The following is a 25,854-nucleotide window of genomic DNA, read 5'->3' as shown; positions in this document are numbered from 1 at the left end:
CACCTGGGATCATGACCTAAGCCGAAGGCAGATACTTAACGTCTAAGCCACCCAGATGCCCCTTCTTCTTTTTTTTTTTAAAGAAGACTTTATCAGAAAAGCCACTGGTAAAGGGAATAGGTTTGACTATAAGCAAACAAAAAGCAAAGGCAAGCAGAAACCGTGCAGTTTAGCACAGCACAAGTTGAAAAGCAGTCAGATGTTAAGTATTGTGATTTCGAGTCTAAATGTCTGGAGTTCCTCTTTACCTACAGGAAAGATTCACTACCATTTACTGTATATCTCCTGTATATCTCACCTTCTTTGTCCACCATCACTACCTTCCAGGCAAAATCATTTTGCCCCAGGGTGGGTTTCACCAACAACGACTCCCTAACACACTCAAAGACCTCTACTCACAGAGTTGGCAAGTTCACAGGGCAATTACTGTTGCCAACTACAGCAACTACTAAGTAACTGATGAGGTCAAAGATCTCAAGATCAACTTCCAGGAGAGTCACACAAGATACATCCTTCCCCATTCTACTCTGGTATTTCGCCACCAGTCACTTCCCAGACAAAAAGCAGCAGGGTGTACTTCCTGGGAGTGTTTCGCAATCCTATCCACTAGCTAAACATTTTAGATTTCCTGTAGGTCAAATGCAATAGGGAATAGTCGCAGGACTCAAGAGCCAAACTTGAAAGTAACTCTAGGACCTGGAGGGAGACAAGGTTTTTTGAAGAGCATGAAATTGAAGGAAAGGAAGTTTACTAGATTCCACTTAGCAAATGACTCAGGTGTAGTGGAAAAAGCCAGCGCTGGAAGTAGTCCCTCCATCACTAATCAGCCTTATGACCTTGTCAAGTTTTTTCACCTCATTAGTCTGTCTCCTCACCGCTGAATTATGGGGAGGGGGGTAAACTGCATTAATGAGTTCTGACTATGGCGCTTCAGACAGTCCCAAACACACTCTCCTGGCAGAAAGTCGTCAGCAGCTGCATTTTAGGGAGCCCACTCGGGCCGCCAAAACACAATAGCCAGCGAGCCCAGGCACGGGGCAGCCCTTCTAGAAACTCGGGACTGTGCCCAAGGCCCCATTCTTTGACCGCTAGGGACCGATCTCCAGGTGTGACGAGTTCAATACTATGTCCTCCCTCCCCACCCGGCTGGCCTTACTCTTGCGCTACATGTGTACCTCCAGCAAAAAAAAATGGGAACCTGGGGACCTGCACACTATGCTCAGAACCCTCGCCTGCAGCCCAACATGCCCTAACAACAATGACAGGTGCTTACGCGGAGACCACCTTCCCGTTCAGGATTTCCGCCGGTGCCATGGCCTTTATTAGTCCGCTGCCCACGATGGACACCACCAAAACTGAGGATCCACTAGCTTCACCAGCGCGCGGGACAACCCAACCCACGTGTTTAGGGACTACCCCGGAGATGCTGCTTCTGCGCCTGCGCTCCTCCCAACCCCTGCGCCCCCCGCCAATGCGCGTGCGCAGTCCGGAAAAACGGAAAGGCCTGATGTAGCGAAGAGCGGGGATATGGAAGTTCGATGCCGCGGAAAGATGAAGGAACTCGGTGATGAGTGGCTGGCGGAAATGATTGGCTGGTGGAAGAAACCCTTTCGGATTGCGTCTTCTTGTAGGGCGGGGAACTCGCGGAAGAGGGGTCAGTTTCGATACCAGCCCTTCCTGGGCGGAGCAGCGGGCGGAGCCCGAGGGGCGATCTCGCGGGAGAACGGTTTGGCGCGCGCGGGAGCGAGGCTTGTACCTCTGGGCTGGCTTGGGCTCGCCAAGGTGTCGCCCCGGGGGCAGAGGGCGTGGCTTCCCAGGAAAATATCCGGGCAGGCTCCCGCGCGCAGAACATGGTGGGGCTCAGGGCTGGCCTGCAGGGATGAAACCCGCAGGCCGTGAGGCGGCTTCCCTTCTGGCGTTCCTGCCCCCGACGCTGTCAAACTGGTGTGGGACCCGCACCCCTGTTTTGAGTCCCGGGGTCCGGATAGTGCCCGTCACCGGTTTAAAATCTCAAGTGACGCCTGCTTGGCCGGGGTCGGAGCCTGCGCGCTGTTGAAGGCCCCTCTGAGCTGGAGCGCTGTGTGGCTCCAAGTGCCCCGGGGCGACCTCGGGGTGGGTCCGTGCGGGGAGGGACGTCAGCTCCGCAAGCCTAGATTTTGTCAGCTCCCCGCGCAGATCCGGGGTTGGAGAGGACGCGGGCCTTAAAACCCACGAGCCACCGGCCAAGGCACACGCTCCCTCTCCACAGGCGTCCACTCTGCTCCAGGAAACAAGCTGCGTTTTAATGTGCTTACGGTACAGTCATCCCTGGAGAGCTCTGAAGTCAAGTTGTACAAGGCACTTGGTTTCTTTCCCCTGTGTTATTGACAGAAAAAGTATGCAAGTTTATTTGGTACACATTATGAAATAATTTCAATAAGGTTAGTTAACATCTCCATTCTCTCACATGATTACAACAGCATTGTGTGTGGCCATAACATTTAAGATTTATTTATTTTTATTTTTTGGTTTTATTTTTTTTAGCAGTGATTCTCAACCTGGGATGATTTTGTCCTCTAGGGGACATGTGGCCATGTCTGGGGGACATTTGTGGTGGTTGTTAATAATACTTTGTGGGTCAGTGTGATTGGCATCTGGTGAGTAGAGGCCAGAGATGCTGTTAAATATCCTACAATGCATAGCACCCCCCAACCCAGAATTATCTAGTCTAAAATGTTAATTGTGCTGAGGTTGAGAGGCTCTCCTATTTTATTTTATTTTATTTTATTTATTTATTTGACAGAGATCACAAGTAGGCAGAGAGGCAGGCAGAGAGGAGGGGAAGCAGGCTCCCCAGTGAGCAGAGAGCCCAATGTGGGGCTTGATCCCAGGACCCTGGAATCATGACCTGAGCGGAAGGCAGAGGCTTTAACCCACTGAGCTATCGAGGTGCCCCTAAGATCTGCTCTCTTAACTATTGTTATAGTCACCATGCTGAACATTAGATCCCCAGAATTTATTCATCTTATACCTGGAAGTTTATACCCTTTAACTAACATCCTTACTCCCTGGCAATCACCATTCTATTCTATGTATATGAAGTGGGCTTTTTAAAATTCCACATGTAGGTTTCTTCTGGTATTTATCTTTCTCTCATTTCAATTAGCATGTGACCTCGAGGTCCATATTATCCTAAAAGGCAGGATTTCCTTTTTTATAATTGAATAATCTATATATATGTGGGTAGGATTGTGTATCACAGTCTCTATCTATTCTTCCTTCCATGGTACAGGTTGTTTACATATATTGGCTACTGTAAATTGAGGGTGCCTATATCTCTTTGAGAGCAATTTTGTTCAGGTCACTTTGGATTTGACCAAATATAGTTTCTTTTATAAACCATTTTTTGGGGTGCCATGTTTCACTAATGGAAGAGCTCATCTTTTCAACTTCATTCTTTTTTGGGAGGTTGGGGAAACTTTTGGTAGGTGCTTTTGCCTTATTTTAAATTCTGAGGATATTTAGTAGCTTTATGTGTGAAATTAGAGAATCTCTTTTTTGTTTATTAACAGTTTTACTGAGATAACTTATATGCCATAAAATTCACCTAATTTAAATGTACAACTGAATGATTTTTACTATATTTATAGACTTGTACAACCACCACCATAGTAGAATTAAAGAATTTTTGGTGAGTTTTTTTTCTGGTAATTTGCACAAGTGGACATACTAGAAACACAACTTAATCAACTAATCTTCAATAAAATAGGAAAGAATATCCAATGGAAAAAAAAGACAGCCTCTTCAACAAATGGTGTTGGGAAATTGGACAGCTACATGCAGAAGATGAAACTGGGCCATTTCCTGACACCACACACAAAAATAGACTCAAAATGGATAAAGGACCTCAATTTGAGACAGGAATCCATCAAAATCCTAGAGGAGAACACAGGCAGCAACCTCACTGACCTTGGCTGCTCCAACTTCTTGCTAGACACTCCCAGAAAGGCAAGGGAAACAAAGGTAAAAATGAACTACTGGGACTTCATCAAGATTAAAAGCTTTTGTGCAGCAAAGGAAATAGTCAACAAAACCAAAAGACAACAGATAGAATAGGAGAAGATATTTGCAGATGACATACCAGATAAAGGGCTAGTTTCTAAAATCTAGAAAGAACTTATCAAACTCAACACCCAAAGAACATATAATCCAATCAAGAAATGGGCAGAAGAGGGCACCTGGGTGGCTCAGTTGGTTAAGCATCTGCCTTCGGCTCAAGTCATAATCCTGGAGTAGCAGGATCAAGTCCCGCATTGGGCTCCCAGCTCGATGGGGAACCTGCTTCTTCCTTTGACCTTCTCCTCTCTCATGCTCTCTCTCACTCTCTCTCTCAAATGAATAAATAAAATCTTTAAAAGAAAAAAAGGAAATGGGCAGAAGACATGAACAGACATTCTCCAAAGAAGACATCCAAATGACCAGCAGACACATGAAAAAATGCTCACCTTCCTTTGTCTAAATATATTGCCTTGCCAGCTCAACAGCCTGGTTTTCAATAGTAATAATGCCTTCGTATGATTTGTATAATTCATTCACTCATTGAGCAAATAGTTACTGAGTGGCTGCTGTGCTAACAACAAAATTACTGCTCAAGGTGCTAGAGATGCCATAGCAAAACAACCAACTTTCTGTCCCCGGCTAATATTCTGGTAAGTGAAGCAATGATCAATTAAATAAACACATAATTTTAGATGTTGAGACATGATGGGTAATGACGGTAAGAGGCAGGAGAGTACTGTTTGAGAAATGTGATAAGAAAGGCTACTCTGGGAATTCTGACTTGAGCAGAAACTTAAGTGAAAAGAGGAAGTTGGGATGTAAGACAATGAGAGAAAGTATTTGACCTGAACAACTAGGAAAGTGGAGTTGTCATTTATTGAGTTGAAATAACACTGTGGCAGGAGCAGGTTTTGAGGTTTAATTCAGTTTTAGATGTTTTCATCACCCAGTTTTAGATGTTTTTTAGATGTTTCCTGCCCCTCAGACATCCAAATGGAAACACATTTAAGTCTACAAGATTAGGTAAGAGCCCATGAAGGGTATGGGTGTAGGTAGAGAGAGGACCAAAAACTGATTTCTGGGGCACTTCAGTGTTCAGAATTCAAGGATGAGGAGAAAACTGGGGGGCAGATTAAAAACCAGAGTCCAGTGTGTTATGGGGAGATCTGCAAAGGCATACAGCTTTAAAAGACAGGTTAAAAAAAAGTGTTTCAGGGCGCCTGGGTGGCTCGGTGGATTGGGCCGCTGCCTTCGGCTCAGGTCATGATCTCGGGGTCCTGGGATCGAGTCCCACGTCGGGCTCTCTGCTCAGCAGGGAGCCTGCTTCCCTCTCTCTCTCTCTGCCTGACTCTCTGTCTACTGTGATCTCTCTTTGTCAAATAAATAAATAAAATCTTTAAAAAAAAAAAAGTGTTTCATGGGAAAAGGGGTAATTAAAATATATTGCAGATTGGTCAAATCAGGTAAAGACTGAGAATCAATCATTTCACCAAGAAGAGAAAGAAAGAATATTTTTTTCAGAATATTTTTATTCAAATGATCTTATTGGCAGTTGCTTGAATAAAAAGTATATCCTTTTTGCAGGATCTCCATTTTTTACAAACGTATTGAGGGTAATTTGATAATATCTATCAGAAGCTTAAATGTATTCTTTTTTTCTTTTTCTTTTTTTAAGTAGGCTCCACACCCAGCATGGAGCCCAATGTGGGGATTGAACTCATCACCCTGAGATCAGGACATAAGCTGAGATCAAGAGTAAGATACTTAACCAACCGAGACCCAGGTATCCCAAATACATGCTTTTTTTGACCTTCTAATTCCACTTTTAGGAATTTATCCTATAGTGATATTTATGCTTTTAAACAAAGATATATGTACCAAAGTGTTCCTCAAAGTGTTGGTTTCAATAGTTAAAAAAATCTCCATCAAGATGGATACAGTTGTTAAAGGAGGGGTAGATAGGTAATAGATGTGTATAGATGTGTAGGATAGTTTTCATACATTGTTAAGTGATAAAAGCAGGTTATCCAGTAAAATGTACAATATGGTTTAATTTATGTTAATACATGTAAAGGAGGTTTTCTTTGACTATACTATCAAAGGTTGCCTGCTTATTTACCTGATAACTGTGATACTAGCTTATTTTATTCACAACACTTACCACTTTGTAAAATGATTTTATTTATATATGTGTTCGCTTTTTCCACCAGATTGTAAGCTTTGTAATACATTTCCCGTCTTGTTCATTCTTACACTCCTGCTGCTCAGGGATATAAATTTTAGAATCTTTTTTAGGGGAAAAAAGAACATTTTTTTACTTTAGTTATTAACTATTACTCTCATTCCAATGAATATCACTTCTTACTGCCTTGTTCTTATCATTTATATAAATGAAGATAGTGGATGGGGACACCTGGGTGTCTCATTCAGTTAAGTGTCTGCCTTTCGCTCAGGTCATGATCCCAGAGTCCTGGGATCAAGCCCCATATCAGGCTCCTTGCTCAGCAGGGAGCTGCTTCTCCCTCTGCCTGCTCCCCCTGCTTGTGCTCCCTCTCTCTCTCTCTCTTAAAGATAAATAAATAAATAAAATCTTTAAAAATATATATAAATGAAGATAGTGGAACAGTCATCCTTAACCCTAAAGTCACATTAAAATTACCTGTGTAGATTTAAAAAGAAAAGATTATGCATAGCCTCCAGTGTAGACCAATTTCCAGTCAGAACTTGGGGTGGAATCAGGGTATCAGTATTTTTTAAAGCTTCCTTTGAGACACTTAATATTCAGGCAGAGTTGAGGACCACTATATATATATGAAGTATAATCCTAAGGATTCTGGTATACATAAAGGGACACACTTTCTCTAGAGTAAAAGTATTTTCCAAGAATTAGAATATCAGTGTTTCAGACAAATCATCTTTTGCTTTAGGAATAGCAGATTGAGCCAATCATTTGCTCCTCTCAAAGTACTTCTCCCTTTAAGAGGTGTAGGTACTGGAGACAAAAAATTTAAACTATTTCAAGAAATTCACAAAGGAAAGACCCCAAATTTCACATTTACTGGAAGGGTTTCTTTCAGTGGGATCACTTTCTTAAGAGTTCTTAAGTTTACTAATGCTGGATGAAAACCACTTCACGTTTTCACTTCATTCATTAGGGAAATAACCATAGGCCTTCCTGTATCACTTTGGGAGGACTTTTCCTTCCTAGGACCTCTGTGATGCGTTTACCTAGAAACAGCTTCTTTGATGTGCAAACATTCTACTGACAAATTGTGCAAGGCAACCACTCCTACAGGACAGTTCAGGTTTCTTCTGGGAAGTGAACTTTGATTTGGAATTTTCTCTTGTGCCTGATATGGTAAAAATTTATGGTTTTCACTTTCTAAAGCATAGTATAGTATAGCATACTATACCTTTTTAATTTGAGGTATCGATAAATCTTATGAGCACACAGAAAACATAGAATAGTCATGTGCAAACCTATAACCACAGAATAATTGTGTCATATTGCTGTATTTTATTTACTTAGTCTCCTAATACATTTTTATTATATAAAGTTAATTTGGGAAAACAGTACTATTATCCATAGAAGTTAACTTTGTTAACTGTATTATCCATAGAAGTTATCCATAGAAGTTAACTTTGTATTAAGGTTTTTCATTTCCTATTGAGTCCTTTAGTTGTTTAATGTGTTATTTTTGTGTCTACTCTGGGATGATAGAAATAAACCAGGAGGGGTAAAGGGGGGGGTGAGCCTGGTGGTGGGTATTATGGAGGGCACGTATTGCATGGAGCACTGGGTGTGATGCATAGACAATGAATTTTGGAATACTGAAAAAAATAAAATAAAATAAAACAAACAAACAAAATAAATAAATAAACCAGGCATAGATCCTGCTCTTAGGTACCTTTAATGTAGTAGAAGAGATAAGATTTTTACATAATATAATATTGAATGAGATAACACTTGAAATATAGATCATACCCTACAAGAGTTAAAGAAAGAGCATAATTACCCTCACCTTGCAGAAATTAAGGAATGAGGTGGTGTTTGAACTGATATTGAAGGATTTATATGTTTGTGCTTCTAGAGATAGAGTTTGTCCCACATAATAGCCTATTTTTTTAGAGATGATATGAGTGAAACTCATTAACTAAATTTGCTTTTAATAGAGCATAAGATTCATAAAATATGAAGGAAATAAAAGTAAAGAATAGAATTCTTAAGAAGTCTTTTATCTCTGCTATCATTCTCATTCCAGTACTGAGGAGCAGTTTGTTGTCCCTTTTCATTTACCAAAACTTAAGTTGTTTTCTTTATTCTCTTCTTTGTTCTTAGAAAAGGGATTAATGCAGTAATGACTTTTAGGTATTAAATAATGAAAATGAGGAAAAGATTAAAGTCTCATTAGAGATATTTATACTCTGTTTATTTATTTATTTATGAAGATTTTATTTTTAAGTAATCTCCACACCCAGCGTGGGGCTCAAATTCACAACCCCGAGATTAAGAGTCATATGTTCTAGTGACTGAGCCAGTGGGGCTCCCCAGAGATATTTGTTCTTTAATAATTGCCTTTAATATCAGTAAAAGGAAATAATACAGGAATTCCAAAATGTATTTCAGGGTTAATGAGTAAAATCAGGCCTTCATGCTTTCTGTTCCATGTTATTCAAATCTCACCGTCTTAATTTTTTTTCCTCTGAAAATTCCTGTATTCTGAGAAAATTCAATTTTCTGGAAGATACTAACTAGCAAAGGAAACACATACTCTCTACTTACATGTAGTCCTTCTAGTCCCCAGTTTCTAAATCTGCTTTCTCATTCCCCTCCTTGATATATCCCCTGATCTTTAAAAAGAAATCTCAGTTTTTTGTGTGTGTGTTTTTTCTGTTACCTAATAAACACATGGAAGATGACTTTCTTCTTTTTCTTTTACTTTAGAAGAGAAAGATAATGTATGAAATTGAACTGGGTAAGGAATATGGATTTAAGGCAGTACTGAAGTTCTTGGGAAACTGAATATATAAAAATTATAATATAAAGTTACATTTTGCATTCCTCAGAGCAGAAAGAACACTATGAGCTATCGGATGCTACATTATTTACTCATGTTAGACTTATCTTTTGGCTGAATCTCAAGAGATATAGTTAGGGTTCCTGATAGTTAGAGAAATTGAAAATGAAAGATATTTGCGAGTCAGGTGTGAATAAATAGGATTAATAAATAGCATCTATGTATGATATGAGTGCATATATGTACATTAGCAGGCTGTTTCAACCAGTTACAATTTAAACAGTGGTTTGATACTATCTTTAGAAACTAGATCTGCCTTGTCTCCAAGCAACAGGTTCAGCAGGCACCTCCTTCTGAAGTCTGGTTAAGCTGTGAGGTTCTCAAGTGGAACCTTCCTGAAGACATTGCTATTGGTGCTGGCATACCCCAGCATCAGTTCCTGGATGCTCTATACAGACTCTCCTCGGAAGCACCTTGGGTCACCATTACTACATCTGTTTCATGCTTCTTTTATCTCCAGCATGTCAGGCCCTTTCCAGTTGTAAACCACTCAAACGGAAAGGCATCTAGCTGGCCGGGTTGGTAGGGCATGTGACTCTTGATCTCACGGTCATGAGTTCCAGCCCCATATTGGGTGTAGAAATTACTTAAAAATAAAATCTTAAAAAAGGAGAGAGATAAAACCCCACTGATAACATTAAAGACTGTTTTGTAACTTTTGATCACATCCCCAGTTTTGGGGATGGATAATATAAAAAATTTAACAAGTAGGATCAGACATTAACCGGTAAGAATCTTTGCCATTCCTAGCACTGGGGCAGACCCTGGAGTCCCTGTTGTTGAGCATTAGGCATCTTGGTTACTAGACTGAAAAGGGGGTGAGTGCACCCAGGGACTGAGGCTGTAAGAGATGGAGGTGTTAAGGCAGCTGCTATGATAAACTTCTACGAAGTGTTATTTGACCATCTTGGACCACACCCCCAAACCTTTTTTTTCCTTTTCAGAGATAACTATTCTGAACTAAGTACATAACCTTTATGTTCTTATATATATGTGGATACTTCTGTTTGGGACATTTAAAAAATTACATAAATGGTATTCTAGACTTTCTGCTATGCTATTTACATTCAGTCTTACGTTTTTGAAAGTTATACTTTTGATTCACTTAACTTTGTGCACATGAACTGCTGCATAGAATTTCATTACAGATTAATATATCACAATTTTTATACATTTTTTCTTATATAAATAAGCTGCAGTGAGTATTCTTATATAGCATGCCTCCTTGTCCATATCTTCTAAATATGAAATAAAAACATTTTCAAGCTGTATTTGAAAGAGCTAGCTACAAAAAATAAATTACAGGGTGACTATTTCTTATTTTTATAAATTAAAAGCCTAATTGGATGTAATAGCTAATACTTTTATTATTGGTGTTTTAAATCTTTTTTTTTTTTTAAAGATTTTATTTATTTATTTGACAGAGAGAGATCACAAGTAGGCGGAGAGGCAAGCAGAGAGAGAGAGGAGGAAGCAGGCTCCCCGCTGAGCAGAGAGCCCAATGCAGGACTCAGTTTAACCCACTGAGCCACCCAGGCACCCTGGTGTTTTAAAATCTTAATGGGGGGCGCCTGGGTGGCTCAGTGGGTTAAGCCGGTGCCTTCGGCTCGGGTCATGATCTCAGAGTCCTGGGATCGAGTCCCACATCGGGCTCTCTGCTGAGAGCCTGCTTCCCTCTCTCTCTCTCTCTCTGCCTGCCTCTCCATCTACTTGTGATTTCTCTCTGTCAAATAAATAAATAAAATCTTTAAAAAAAATAAAAAAAATAAAAAAAAATAAAATCTTAATGGGATGCCTGGGTGGCTCAGCTGGTTAAGTGGCTGCCTTTGGCTCAGGTCATGATCCCAGTGTCACTCGAGTCCCACATCCGGCTCCTTGCTCATCAGGGAACCTGCTTCTCCCTCTGCCTCTGCCTGCCATTCTGTCTGCCTGTGCTCACTCTCTCTCTCTGACAAATAAAATCTTTAAAAAAAAAATCTTAATGATATTGTAAAAAATAATGGATATTTTCTGTACATGCCTTTCTTACAGAATGGTGAAAGCTAAATATGCACTGAAATATTAAGAGGAAATAAAAAGAAATATTATTAAATACAATTATTTAAAAAAGTTGTAGTGAGGGGCACCTGGGGGCCCAGGGTTAAGCCTCTGCCTTTGGCTCAGGTCATGATCTCAGGGTCCTGGGATCAAGCACTGCATCAGGCTCTCTGCTTAGCGGGGAGCCTGCTTCCCCCTCTCTCTCTGCCTGCCTCTTGCCTACTTGTGATCTTGCTCTCTATCAGATAAATAAATAAAATCTTTAAAGAAAATAAAACTAAAAAATAAAAAAAAAGTTGTAGTGATATTGCAATGTACTAAATAATACACCTAGCACTGTTTAATCAATGTACCCCTGTGTTAGATCTCAGGTATGCTGTCAAGTCAGTCATGTTAGTTCATGGTACATTACCGTCTTTCTGTACAAGGTTGCTCTTCTTTTTTTCCCCCATCTCCATTTCTAACTCCTTTCAATCTGATATGTTTGATGTGTGTTTGACTATATATTCATCTTTCATAAGTATGTGCTTTGCGTATGAATTTATTTTTTTAAATTATGTCACACTTAGAAAATTATAAAATGTATACACACAGATTAGATAATAAGAAAAATACCTATGAACCTGCCTCCTAGTTTCATAGAAAGTTGCAGCACCTGAGACAGACTCCCTGTGTGTCTCTTCCTAACTGAATCCCTTTGCTGCACCTAAAATTCAAAACAGTAGATATTTTATTTTTATTTTTATTTAAAATTTGTTTTAAATAAAATGTTGGAGCCCAATGCCTTGAACTCATGGCCTTGAGATCAAGACCTGAGCTGAGATCAAGAGTTGGACACTTAAATAGTAGATATTTTGGATTTTGTGTTAATCATTCCTTGCTTTTCTTCCTAGTTTAATACCCATATTTGTATCCCTAATTAAAATTATTTTTATCCATTTTTGAAAGGCTACTTGAATAGAATTATACTGCTTTTATTCTTTTGTTACTTCTTTTGCTTTGTGAGATTTGTGTTGATGTATGTGATTAATAATAATTTTCAACATTGTGTAGTATTTTTTGTATGAATATACCACAAGTTATTTTTCTATTAAACTCTTATCTGATATGTGAGTTTTCAGTTGTTTGCTTTTTAAATAATGTTGATAATCTTTGCTTTTAACTGGAAAGTTTAGTCCATTTACATTTATTGATATTACTATTTGGATAGATCTCTGTCATTACATTATGCATATTCTATTGTCTCATTATTTTTCTGTTTCCTTTTCCTTCCTCTTATCATGCCAAAAAATGGTTATATTTTTATTTTTTTAATTTTAATTTTAATTTTTAAAAAAAATTTTATTTATTTATTTGACAGACAGAGATTACAAGTAGGCAGAGAGGGAGTCAGAGAGAGGAGGAAGCAGGCTCCCCGCTGAGCAGAGAGCCTGATGCGGGGTTCGATCCCAGGACCCTGGGATCATGACCTGAGCCGAAGGCAGAGGCTTTAACCCACTGAGCCACCCAGGCGCCCCTGGTTATATTTTTATTTTGTTGTTTGTATTGATTTTTCATTCCATTTTTTCCTTCTCTACTATTTTAGAAATTATATGCTATATGACTACTGTTTTAGTAATTATATTAGCTGTTTCAACATGTATAATTAACAAAGCTAACTGAAATTTTTATGTTACTCCTGAGAAATTGGAAGATTTTATAGTACTTTAAATTATTTTTCCCCTTTGAATGCATTTTTTTTTTGTCTTGTATTGGTTCTATTCTTTATTTTCAAACATAAATCAGATTTTTAAAAATTAAGACTTGTTTAAATATACCCACATTTTTACTATTATTTCTTGTCCATTATTCTTGCTTGTATTTCAGACTTTGTGAGTTAATTTTCTATGTGAAATCTATCCTTTATAATTTTCTTAAATGAGGGCATATGGTAAATTCAGTTTTTGTTTGCCAAAATGTCTTTATGCTATCCCATATTAAAATATAATATCATTCAGAATAAAATTCTAACTGCCAGTTATAATAGATCCTTGAAGAAACACTACTATCTTATGTACTATTATAAAATATATGGGGTGCCTGGGTGGCTCAGTGGGTTAAAGCCTCTGCCTTCAGCTCAGGTCATGATCTCAGGGTCCTGGGATCAAGCCCTGCATCAGGCTCTCTGCTCAGCAGGGATCCTGATGGCCCCCCTCTCTCTGCCTGCCTCTCTGCCTACTTGTGATCTCTGTCAAATAAATAAATAAATAAAATATTAAAAAAAAAAAAAAAAAACCTTGCCAGCTAACTTATCCATAGTATGAAGAGATACCAACTTTAAGATGCATCCCACTTAAGGAAACCTGAGTGATTCAGTTGGTTAAGCATCTGACTTGTGATACTGGCTCAGGTCATGATCTCAGGGGTCGTGAGATTGAACCCTGTGTTGGGTTCCATGCTTAACAAGGACTCTGCTTGAGATTCTTTCTCTCCCTCTGCCCCTAACCCCCTTTCCTCTCTCTCAAATAAATAAATAAATCTTAATTAAAAAAAAAAAAGTTGCATCCCAACTGCAGAGATGAGAAAACTTGTGTCTCAGAATCAATGAAAGATGATATATTTTTCTTCGTGCATTACAGCTATCATTTTGCTGTTTTCTAGCTTCTTTGTTATTAAGAAGCCACTCACCAGCCCAACAGCTATTTCTTTGTAACCATCTGTCCTTTCTATTATCTGCTTTTTAGATAATTCTTTGCTATTCTGCAATTTCATTATGAGTGTATAGGTAAGGAATTCTTTTACTCTTCTTGAGATTTGTTGATATCTTTCAACAATTCTGTAAAATTCTCAGGCATTATGTCTTCTAATATTGACTCTGCCCATTCTCTAAGTTATAAATTTCTCGGACTCCATATAGACATATGATAGACCACCTCATGTTGTTCTCTGTGTCTTCAAACTCTCTCTTATATTTACCACTTATTTTTTCCTATATGCTGTCCTCTTGATAATTCCTTCATATAAATCCATTCATTCATGGGTGCCTGAGTGGCTCAGTCATTAAGTGTCTGCCTTTGGCTCAGGTCATCATCCCAGGATTCTGGGATCAAGCCCCACATTGGGCTCCCTGCTAGGCGGGAAGCCTGCTTCTCCCTCTTCTACTTCCCCTGCTTGTGTTCCCTCTCCAGCTGTGCCTCTCTCTGTCAAATAAATAAATTAAAAAAAAATCCATTTGTTCCTCTCTCTGTCAAATAAATAAATGAAATTTAAAAAAAAATCCATTTGTTCTTCAGCTAGGTCTAATCTGCTTTTTAATGTGTCCATTCAATTTTTGAATTAAAATTATTATACTTTTCCTTTCTGGAATCTTGCTCAGTTTTTTCCAACATGTTTATTCTTTGTGGTCTTGTGACTTATTTATATTTTCAAAATTCTCTTTTTAAAAAAAAATTTATTAAGGATTTTTTAAATTGTATTTTTATTTCATATTATTTTTATTATTATTTTGAGAGAGAGAGAGAGTATGTGCAAGCTGGGGGAGTGAACGGCAGAAGGAGAGGGAGAGAAAGAATCTTATGTAGGCTCCATGTTCCATAAGAGCCCAACACAGGGCTCCATCTCATGACTCTGAGATCATGACTTGAGCCAGGATTGAGTTGGATGCTTACCCAACTGATCCACCCAGGCACCCCAAGAATTTTATTTTCAAGTAATCTCTATACCCAACCTGAGGCTTGAACTCACAATGTCAAGATCAAGAGTTGCAATCTCCACCTACTAAGCTAGCCAGGCACCCCTCTTTTATTTCTTTAAATAGTTAAACATAATTATTTCGTATTTTCTTGTGCAGTTCTATTTCTTATTATCTTGGTAAGCATAAAATTCTAAAACCCGATAACTTAAAAAAAAGACATTTTGTTCCTTCAGTACATTAAGCACCATGTGATACATTTATACACTTTTAAGAGATTTATGTTAATACATTTTTCTTGGTTTTATTTGAATCATGCAAACTTTGTTTTTAACAAAAGTTACTTAACAAAAGTGTTAACAATTATACTTTGCATACTTTGTTCTTAACAAAAGTTACTTAACAAAAATGTTAACAATTACATTTTGCATACCCTTTTGACAATACGAGGAGATACTGTATTATAGGTAAATATACCCTAATCTTTACCTTCAATATAGATATGGAAGGAACACAAAATTATTGATTTACTAAAGTCAGATTTTAAGAAATTGATTTGTATAATAATATAATGCACAGGAATTGATTTGTAACCAAAAGTAAAACAAATACTGGTATATCTTTCATCAGGGGCCTTCTGATATTTCATGTTTCTTATAAAGTTTTTATTGGATGTGAGTTAAAATTTCCCCAGATATCTTATTTGTGTTTTTTTGATTCCTATACTCTTAGAAATTATATTTATTTAGATGTGCTTTATTTAAGGTGTTATAAATTATCAGGTAGCAGTTTTTAAAAAAAACAAAGTAGTCTTTTAGGTCAACATGTTACTTGTTATCTTCCTGAGACCGATTGCATTGGTTACCATAGCAACTCAAAATAAATATTTTAAAGTTGTATTTTGTTGAAAGCTGCTTATTTGAGTTTGTGTGGGTTACAACATTGTTGGTTTTCATCAGTAGGATACATGTTTAGTTAATTAATTTGTATTTCTCTTTGTAGGCTTGTTTTGATCCACCTGTTGTGGTTACGACCAAGAACCCAGTGATGTACAACAAAAGGGCAGCTGACCCAGTCCATCCTGACCTTACTGGTTTGTTGGTGAAAAACAAGAATCTTTTAGCTGAGGTATATGGATTATCTGAAAATAAAATGCCAAGGGAAATTATGTCCTCTGCAAAAGTAGGAAGAGAAACATTCTGATAAGGGCTCAAAGTATTATCTTAACCCAGTTTTGCTTTTTTCTCAATATTGAACTGCCTTATCATGGAGAAGCACTAATTTAGACCCAAGTCTGTCTTTTGCTAGATAAATTCTCTTGAGATAAATCATATGTATTTAAGTGCTTTTGAGGTGACTGCTAAATGCTGTATTGTTAAAATAGTGTTGAGGATGCTCAAAATTTATGTAAAAATAAGAAATTTTATGTTTTAAGCATTTTTTAGTGGAAAGGTTGATTTCCTATTTAAAACATAGCACTGGGGCACCTGGGTGGCTCAATGGGTTAAAGCCTCTGCCTTCAGCTCAGATCATGATTCCGGGGTCCTGGGATCGAGCCCTGCGTCAGGCTCTCTGCTAGGCGGAGAGCCTGCTTCCCATTCTCTCTGCCTGCCTCTCTGCCTACTTGTGATCTCTGTCCGTCAAATGAAGAAATAAAATCTTAAAAAAAAAACAAAACAAAACACATAGCAGCAAATGTCAAATATCCACTAGTCTTATATAATACTTGATGAAACGTGAGTGTGGGAGGCTCAGTCCTTTAAGCGTCTACCTTCCACTCAGGTTATGATCCTGGGGTCCTGGGATGGATCCCCACATCCAGCTCTTTGCTTGGTGGGAAGCCTGCTTCTCCCTCTGCCTGCTGCTTCTCCTCCTCCTCTTCCTCTTCCTCCCAGATTTATTGCCATATAATTGCCATATAACATTAAGTTTGAGACGTACAATGTGGTGTTTTGATATACATATACTTTGCTAAATAATGACCACAATAATGTTAATTAATACTTCCATCACCTCACATAATGACTGTGTGTGTGTGTGTGTGTGTGTGTGTGGTGAGAAGGCTGGTTTCTTCTGAGACCTCTTTTTTTGGCTTATAAATGGCCATCTAGTCTCTGTGTCTATATATATGTAGATAAAAACATATTTCTTTCAGTTTTATTTATTCTAATATTTTCCTTCCTTTAGCATAGAGATGAATGAACTTAAATTTAAATGGGGTTTATATAAGTCAATCCATTTTATAACACTGGAAATATTTCTTAATTTGTCTTTTTTTCCCCCTAGAAAAATGTAATGCCAATACCTGAAAACTAAAGCAGTTTCAGTATGGGTTGCATCAATGCTCTTGTCCACAGTATAACTTCCTACTAATATTTACTAAGTTTGGGATTTTTGATCATTCAGATTCGGATTAGATTAAGGCTTTTTGGTCTATGCTTAATTCATAAAGATGCGTTTTAAACCAAATGGTCAAAAAAGATCACAAGTTTTAAACCTTGTCTAAATGTAAACTATTTTTAAGAATTTTGAAGTACTGTTTATTTTTTTAAAGATTTTATTTATTTATTTGAGAGAGAGAGAGCATGAGCAAGGGGGAGAGGCAGACGGAGGAGGAGAAGCAGATTCCCTGCTCAGCAGGGAGCCAGATGCCGGGCCTCATCCAGGACCTGGAGATCATGACCTGAGCCAAAGGCAGACTCTAAATGGAATGAGCCACCCAGGTGCCCTCAAAGTACTTTTAAAAAGTATTTCTCTACATGTACATAAATCATTTGGTAACTATAAATGTTTTTAACCTATTTATCAAAGCAGAAATATGAACGGCTCTATGAGGTCTCATTTTGACTTCGTTTTCGATGGTATATATAAATAAAAGAATCTAGTAATTTCAACAGAATACCTTCAGCATAAGTTATTTTTCTCTTTTCCAATAGCCTATTATTCAATCCACAGGAACACAATTATCTTGATAAGGCAGTTTTTCTGCTCACTGTATGAATCTAAAATTTTTTGTTATAATCAACTTTACTTCTTTGTTGGACATACAAAAATAATTATCCTGTGTTTTGCCCAATAATGGAGAAATAGGAACAAGAGGGACTATATTTAAGAAAAGCCAGATATAGACATGGTAAATATTAAAGTGTTCAGTTGGTGATTGTGTTGTCTGGTTTAGGCACTATGACATTGAACTAAAAGTCTTGCATAGTGCTGGGTAGGCTGCTATAGGAATAAATAGGAGTTAAACAACTTGTAAAAAAATGTTACTCATAATATATATAATAAGGCCTGTGTGTTAAACTTAAAATACATTTAAAGCATTTTGCCAGTATTTTTAGTGTGATTTTTTCATGGAAATTTTTCATTTGTGAGAGCAATGTGACTGTGTTTATGCGGATAAGTTTTTTTTTTTTTTTTCTTTCTTTAGTGTAGTAATAAGGCAAATAGTAGAAACCTAGTAGATGCAGCCATCTCTGGATGGGGAGAATGGAGGCAATACCAATTTTGCTGCTAAAGAAAAATATATCAGAACCAATTATTATTAGTTTTACTTGCAATTTTTATTAAGATAATTGAAGAAGCACATGCAGGTTTTTTTTTAAAAGATTTTTATTTATTTATTTGACAGAGAGTGATAGCAAGAGAGGGAACACAAGCAGGGGGAGTGGGAGAGGGTAAAGCAGGCTTCCTGCTGAGCAGGGAGTCTGATGTGGGGCTCTATCCCAGGACCCTGGGATCATGACCTGAGCCAAAGGCAGATGCTTAACGACTGAGCAACCCAGGTGCCCCGCACATGCAGTTTTAAGAAATAATACAGAAAGGGGCACTGGGGTGGCTTAGTGGGTTAAAGCCTCTGCCTTCGGCTCAGGTCATGATCCCAGGGATCGAGCCCCACATCAGGCTCTCTGCTGGGTGGGGAGCCTGCATCCCCCGGCCCCCTCTGCCTGCCTCTCTGCCTCCTTGTGATCTCTGTCAAATAAATAAATAAAATCTTTAAAAAAAAAAAGAAATAATACAGAGAGATCCTTTATAAACTTTATTGAGTTTATTCCACAATTTTGCAAAATATAACAACCTCAATATTGAAATTGAGGCAACACATCTACCAGTCCACCAATCTTATTGAGATTTCCCCAGTTTAACTTGTATTCGTGTGTTTGTGTGTATAAAGTTCTAAACAGTCAAGATACTGAACAGTTTGAACACCACAAAGATCTTTCCTGTTGCCATTTCATATCCATACCCACTTCCTTCCTACTGTCAACCTGTGGTAACCACTAATCTTGCCTTCATTCTAAAGTGTTATCATTTCAAAGGTGTTTTCTACATAAAAAGCTAAACATAAATTATCATATGACCTTTAAAAGAAGAGTGATATTATATGATCTGAAGTGACAACTAAGGATAGAATAGATATCTTTTGCCTGTATTCTTAGAACATTCTGCTCATACCACTATTATTGTATCTGTTAAGGTATATTCTAATTATTTGTTTTAAAATTGGTCTCCCTGATGAGCTGATAAATTTTCGAGAGTTCTTAATTTTCTCCTGGCACGTGCCTGGAACATAGAAGATACTGAAGGCTGGTTGGTCAAATAAAGAATGGCTTAGAGAGATGCTAGATGGGAAGCAGGAAGATCAAGTCGGAGGTCTTGTATCAAACAGTGCCTGAGATAGACAATGGGGCCCTAACACAAGACAAGGCAGCAAGGCAGCAGGCCTGGAAAGAAAGGGGTAGATATGAGAGACAGAGGTAAAATGAACAGACCTAGTAACTTGAGGGGAGGATTTTTAAAAAAGGGTTAATCAAGAAATTACTCTAATCTAATTAATATGTTTTTACAGAGATATAAATGAATTTTGAACTTTCCATTTTTAAAACATTTGATCTTATTATTAAAGTCTTTTCTAAATGGATTTTTTTTTAAAAAATGGATTTTTCATAGAATACTTAGCCCATTGTAGTAAGCAAATAAATTGGTTTTAAAACACACTCTGGGGACGCCTGGGTGGCTCAGTGGGTTAAGCCTCTGCCTTTGGCTCAGGTCATGATCCCAGGGTGCTGGGATCAAGCCCTGTATCAGGCTCTCTGCTCAGCAGGGAGCCTGCTTCCTCCTCTCTCTCTGCCTGCCTCTCTGCCTACTTGTGACCTCTGTCTGTCAAATAAATAAATAGAACTAAAAATAAATAAATAAATAAATAAATAGGTTTTAAAACACACTCTGGGGATGCCTGGGTGGCTCAGTGGGTTAAAATCTCTGCCTTTGGCTCGGGTCATGATCCCAGGGTCCTGGGATTGAGCCCCACATCAGGCTCTCTGTTCAGCAGGGAGCCTACTTCCCCCTCTCTCTCTGCCTGCCTCTCTGTCTACTTGTGATCTCACTCTCTGTCAAATAAATAAATAATAAAGTTTTTATTTATTTATTTGACAGAGAGATAGAAAGAGCCAGAGAGCATAAACAAGAGGAATGGCCAAGGGAGAAGCAGGCTCCCCACAGAGCAGGGAGCCTGATGCAGGGCTTGATCTGAGGACCCTGGGACCATGACCTGAGCCAGACTTAGCCACTTAACTGACTGAGCCACCCAGATGTCCCCGGTCTTTTTCAGCTAGCAGCTTGTGGCTCTCTACTCTTGCTTCCCCTCTCACAGGTCATCACTCTTCATAACTTTAGGATCTTTTCTTTCCTTTGTTTGCCTTTAAAATATAGTCTTTCTCTTCACTCTCCTATCCACCCATTTCTCTGATCACGAAGGACAAGGCCAGGAAACAAGTGGAATCTCTTTTAGAAGAAAGGCCTCGGAATCCATTTCTCATCACAACCAGCATAAAGCAAACATCTATGACCAAAGCATTAAGTATTTATTTTCTGCTAGGAATTATAGACTTCATTATTGGTATAATTTACTCTTATAACAAGATTTGAACAACTTTAATGTTGATGAGAATGAAATAACTTATTCCAAACCGTATGTGTCATTTTGATATGATTTTTTAAATTACACTGCTTTGGTTTTTATTTTATTTTTTTTATAAGTTTATGTATTTAAGTAATCTCTACAATCAACATGGGACTCAAACTCATGACCCTGAGATCAAGAGTTGCACCCAACTGAGCCAAACAGGCACCCCCTGAAATAATTTTTAAAATATGTAACATTGGAATATGCTGTTAGGAAATTTGAGAGTCTTCATTTTATTGTATAGTAATGTATAATAAGGACACCTGGGTGGCTTAATCAACTGAGTGGCGGACGCTTGATTTTGGCTCATGTCATGATCTCTCAGGGACCAGGGATCGAGTACTGAGTCCGGCTCTGCACTCAGGATTATCTCTCTCCTTCTCCCTTTGCAGCCCCACTTGCTCACTCTATCTCTGTAAAATAAATGAGTAAGTCTTTTAAAAAAATGACATATAGTGGCACCTAGGTTGCTCAGTGGTTAAGGCCTCTGCCTTTGGCTTGGGTCATGGTCTCAGGGTCCTGGGATCGAGCCCCGCATTGGGCTCTCTGCTCAGAGGGGAGCCTGCTTCCTCCTCTCTCTCTCTCTGCCTGCCTCTGTGCCTGCTTGTGATCTCTGTCTGTCAAATAAATTAAGAAAAAAATCTTAAAAAAAAAGATGTATAAATTAAATACCCATAATGATTTAAAATAATGAATTTTCTAAAACCAAAATTATGATTTTCCCTTTCTCATTAGCTAAGAAATCTTCAAAACAAGCTCTTCATAAAAGAAACATCATTGCAAGAGATGAAGAATGTGCTAGAAAGTTATAAAGAAAATAATGTGCAACAGTCTTTCCAGATAATGTCCCTGAAAGATGATATCAAGGATCTAGAGGAACTCATTGCTTCTCTAACCAGAATTAAATCTTTGAAAAACACCAATATTCAGAATCTTGAAAGAGGCAACTGGGATCTAACTGAAAGAATTATAGAACTAGAAAACCATCTAAGGTAGGAAATTTTCTAGTTTTTTTTTCAAACATGTCATTTGTCATAAGCTTGAAAAGAATATATAAACTCTATATTCCTGATTGATCATGGAAATTAAATTTAGTAAGATTTCCTTTAATACCTGACTCAAAATTACTATGTGTAAAAAGACATTTTTATTGAAATATAATTCACATATGATTAAAATTCAACCTTTTAATCAGTTGTATTTCATTAAAAAAGAAAAGAAAAAATTCACCTCTTTAAAGTACACAATTTGGTAGTTTTTAGTGTATTCACAAGGTTGTGCAGTCATTACCACTACTCAATTCCAGAACATTTCATCACCCTCTAAAGAAACCCCACATCCATTAGCAATTACTCTGTATCACTCTGTCCAGTCTCTGACAACCACTCATCTACATTCTTTCTCTCTGAGTTGCCTTTTCTGGGCATTTCACATGAATGCCATCATACAGTATATGGCCTCTGTGTCTCCCTTATTTCACGTAGTGCAATATTTTTAAGATTAGCCTATGTTGAACCATAAATCTGTATACTCCACTCCTTTTTATGGCTGAAAATAATATTCTGTTGAATGAATGAATATACCACAATTTCCTTATCCATTCATCAGTTAATGGACATTGGGTTGTTTCCCCTTTTTGGAGGGGCTTTATGAATGATGCTGCTGTGATGATTCTTGTGTGAGTTTTTATGTGACTGTATACTTCATTTCTCTTAAGGATATGCTTTGGAAGTAGAAAGCTGGGTCATGAAGTAACTCTAATTTACTTTTGAGGAATTTCCAGACTATTTTACAAGGTAGCTGCACCATTTTACATTCCCACCAGCAATGTCTGAGCATTCCAATTGCTCCACATCCTCAACAACACTTGTTAACGTTCATCTTTATGATAGCTATTCTACCACTAGAATATAGTATGAATTTGCGTCTCACTGTGACTTTATTTTCTATTTCCAAAAGATTAAAGAGTTGAGCATTTTTTCATCTGCTTATTGGCCATTTGTGTATCTTCTTTGTAGAAATAGAAATATCTACTCAAATCCTTTGCCCAATTTTATTTTATTTATTTATTTATTTATTTATTAAAGATTTTATTTATTTATTTGACAGAGAGATTACAAGTAGGCAGAGAGGCAGGCAGAGAGAGAGAGGAGGAAGCAGGCTCCCTGCAGAGTAGAGAGGCCAATGTGGGGCTCGATCCCAGGACCCTGAGATCATGACCCGAGCCAAAGGCAGAGGCTCAACCCACTGAGCTACCCAGGCGCCCCTGTGATATATTTTATATCACATTTTTCTTACTTCTAATTATGGCCTTTTCTTTTTCACTTAAACAAGTCCCTTTAACATTTCTTTTTTTTTTTTTTTTTAAGATATTATTTATTTATTTGACAGAGAGAGCTCACAAGTAGGCAGAGAGGCAGGCGGTGGGGTGGGGGGTGGGGAGGTGGGAGACAGGCTCCCCACTGAACAGAGAGCCCAATGTGAGGCTTGATCTCAGGACCCTGGGGTCATGACCCAAGCCAAAGGCAGAATCTTTAACCCACTGAGTCACCCAGGCACCCCTCCCTTTAACATTTCTTGTAACACTGGTTTGGTGGTGATGAACTCGATTAACTATCATTTGTTTGGGAAACTCTTTACTTCTCCTTCAATTCTGAATGATAACCTTGCTAGGCAGACTACTTTGGGTTGTAGGTGTTTTCCTTTCAGTTCTTTGCCTCATCTTTCCAGCTTGCAAAGTTTCTGCTGAAAAATCAGCTGAGAGACTCATTGGATTTCCCTTGCATGTAACTAATTGCTTCCCTCATGCTGCTTTTAAAATTCTCTCTTTATCATTAATCTTTGACATTTAATTATTATGTGTTGGTGATTTGGGCCTCCTTGATTTCATCTTGTTTGGAGCTCTCCATGCTTCAAGTCTGTTTCCTTCCCCAGGTTAGGGAATTCTTATTATTCCCCCTTTTTTTTTTTTTAAGATTTTACTTAATTATTTGGCAGAGAGAATGTGTGTGAGCAAGCATAAGCAGGAGGAGCTGCAGAGGGAGAGGGAGAAGCAGGCTCCCCACTAAGCAGGGAGTCCAATGCAGGGCTCAATCCCAGGACCCTAGGATCCTGACCTAACCAAAAGGCGGATGCTCAACCAACTGAGCCATCCAGGCATCCCTCAGATGCTATTGCTTCAAATAACTTTTCTTTCCCTTTCTCACTTCTCCTTCTGGAACCCCTATAATGCATATTGTTTGCTTGATGTTGTCCAAGAGATCCCTTACCTATCCTTTTTTAAAAAATTTCTTTTTTCTTTTTGCTATTCAGCTAGGGTTCTTTCTATTACCATGTCTTCCAGATTACTGGTACATTCTTCTGCATCCTCTAATCTACTGTTGATTCACTCTAGTGTAGTTTTCATTTCAGTTATTGTACTCTTCAATTCTGATTGGTTCTCTTCTATATTTTCTCTTTGTTGAAGTTCTCACTGAGTCTACTCTTCTTTCTGACCTGGTGAGCATCTTTATGATCATTACTTTAAACTCTCTATCAGGCATAGTGCTTATCTCCATTTCATTTAGTTCTTTTTCTGGTGTTTTATCTTGCTCACTCATTCAGGGGATATTCCTCTGTCTCCCCATTTTGCCGGACTGTCTGTTTCTATGAATTATGGAGGACAACTACTTCTCCTAAACTTGAAGGAATGGTCTTGTGTAATGTCATCTCCTGTGTATGCTGTGTGTGCCTGGTGACTTTGGCTGGCTGGCTGGAGCTGTGTCTGGCATGGGCTGAGGTTCCCAGTGCCCTCTGTGCTAAGGCTACCCTGGTAGGATGGCTGGAGCCGAAGTGAGTATGAACCTGGGTGGTCCCAGGATTCTGTGCACACAGTGTACCAGCAGAATGGCTGAAGATGAATTGAGTGCAAACCAGTGGGTCCTGGAGCTCTTCATGCAGATCACCCCGGCAGGACAGTTAAAGCTTAAATGGGCACAGGCTGGTAGGATCCTCGGTTCTCTGTGCAAAAGTCCCCCTGGCAGGATAGCTGAAACTGAAGTGGGTACAAACAGGATATCTTAGGTATCCCTGTGCAGAGGGTACCCTGGCAGAACAGCTAGAGCCAAGGTGGGGCCTAGACCAGGGGATTCTGGGGTGCTGCACAGGGCTACCCTGGGAGGTAAGCTGAAGCAGAAGTGGATGAAAGCTGGGATGTCCTGGTGTATTCAGTGCAGAGGGTGCCCTGTTGAGGTGATTAGAATAGAGGCTGGCATGGGCCAGGGTTGTTCCAGGATGCTCTGTACAGGAGGCCCCATGGTGGGGTGGCTGGAGCTGAGGTGGAGTGCGGGCATAGGAGTCCCAGAGTGCCCCATGCAGGAGGTGTCCTGGCAGGGCAGCTGGAGGTGAGGTGAGCATGGGTTGGGAGTTCCCAGGTTGTTCCCTGCAGGGGGTACCATGGCAAGACAGCTAGAGCTGAAATAGGCATTAGCTAGGAGGTCCCAGAGTGCTCTGCATTGGGAGTACCCTAGTAAGCTCTCTGGGGCTGAAGTGGTGTGAGCCTGGAATTTTCTAGGTGCTTTATGCCTGTATTACCTTCATATGAAGGCTAGAGCTCTAGCAGTTGCTGGACCAGAGGTGTCCCAGTGTGTGCCATGCTGGGGCTACCTTTGTGTGAAAGCTGTGTTTGGTGTGGGCCAGGGGTCTGGGGCTCACTGAGGGGGCAGGCTGGCTATGGTGCCTTGAACTTGTACACTAGTGTGGTCCTCATCCATATTATCAAGGTGGTTGGAGAATGTAACTATGGTGCTCACCAGCCCCTTCAACGTGGAGAGAGTTCTAGCAGCTCCCCCTGCTGTCTTTCAGAGTTCTAGGGCTGTCTCTTTTATCTTAGCTCCTCTTTTAAACCGTGGCTTTTCTGTGCACAGAGTATCTGAGGCTAGTGTGGGCCAGGTTTGCTGGTGTGACAGGCTGGCCATGGTGCCTGACCCCTGTCCTATCCTCACCATCAAGATGGAAGGGGAATGTAAACCCTGGTGCCCCCAGCCCCTCCACTCAGTGACAGCTCCACCTGTTCCCTCATGTCCCAT

General features: G+C 39.1%; 2 protein-coding genes across 8 annotated transcripts in view; one reads left to right on the top strand and one right to left on the bottom strand.

The window, feature by feature from the left end:
* Positions 1–1,468, bottom strand: part of MTHFD1 (methylenetetrahydrofolate dehydrogenase, cyclohydrolase and formyltetrahydrofolate synthetase 1) — a 59,874-nt gene extending 58,406 nt beyond the window's left edge. The window contains exon 1 of the mRNA XM_059182300.1: positions 1,274–1,468. Coding sequence (XP_059038283.1) covers positions 1,274–1,314 — 41 coding nt within the window. The 5' untranslated portion in view covers positions 1,315–1,468. The remainder of the gene's footprint in view (positions 1–1,273) is intronic.
* An 18-nt stretch (positions 1,469–1,486) lies between these two features.
* The window catches only part of LOC131836678 (uncharacterized), a 43,141-nt gene continuing 18,773 nt past the window's right edge, over positions 1,487–25,854 (top strand). Inside the window, exons 1-4 of one of the 7 annotated variants that reach the window (XM_059182307.1) lie at positions 1,487–1,627; positions 5,714–5,821; positions 15,826–15,951; positions 21,524–21,780. In XM_059182307.1, the coding sequence (XP_059038290.1) occupies positions 15,871–15,951; positions 21,524–21,780 (338 nt within the window). In that variant the 5' untranslated portion in view covers positions 1,487–1,627; positions 5,714–5,821; positions 15,826–15,870. Of the gene's footprint in view, positions 1,655–4,501; positions 4,689–5,713; positions 5,822–6,884; positions 7,397–15,825; positions 15,952–21,523; positions 21,781–25,854 lie in introns of those variants that run through there. The other 6 variants (XM_059182308.1, XM_059182310.1, XM_059182309.1 and 3 more) reach the window with 6 other exon arrangements.

This window comes from Mustela lutreola, chromosome 7, assembly GCF_030435805.1.
Source record: "Mustela lutreola isolate mMusLut2 chromosome 7, mMusLut2.pri, whole genome shotgun sequence".
Lineage (NCBI taxonomy): Eukaryota > Metazoa > Chordata > Mammalia > Carnivora > Mustelidae > Mustela > Mustela lutreola.
Note: the sequence above shows the minus strand (reverse complement) of the source record. Positions and strands in the feature narration are given on the sequence as shown.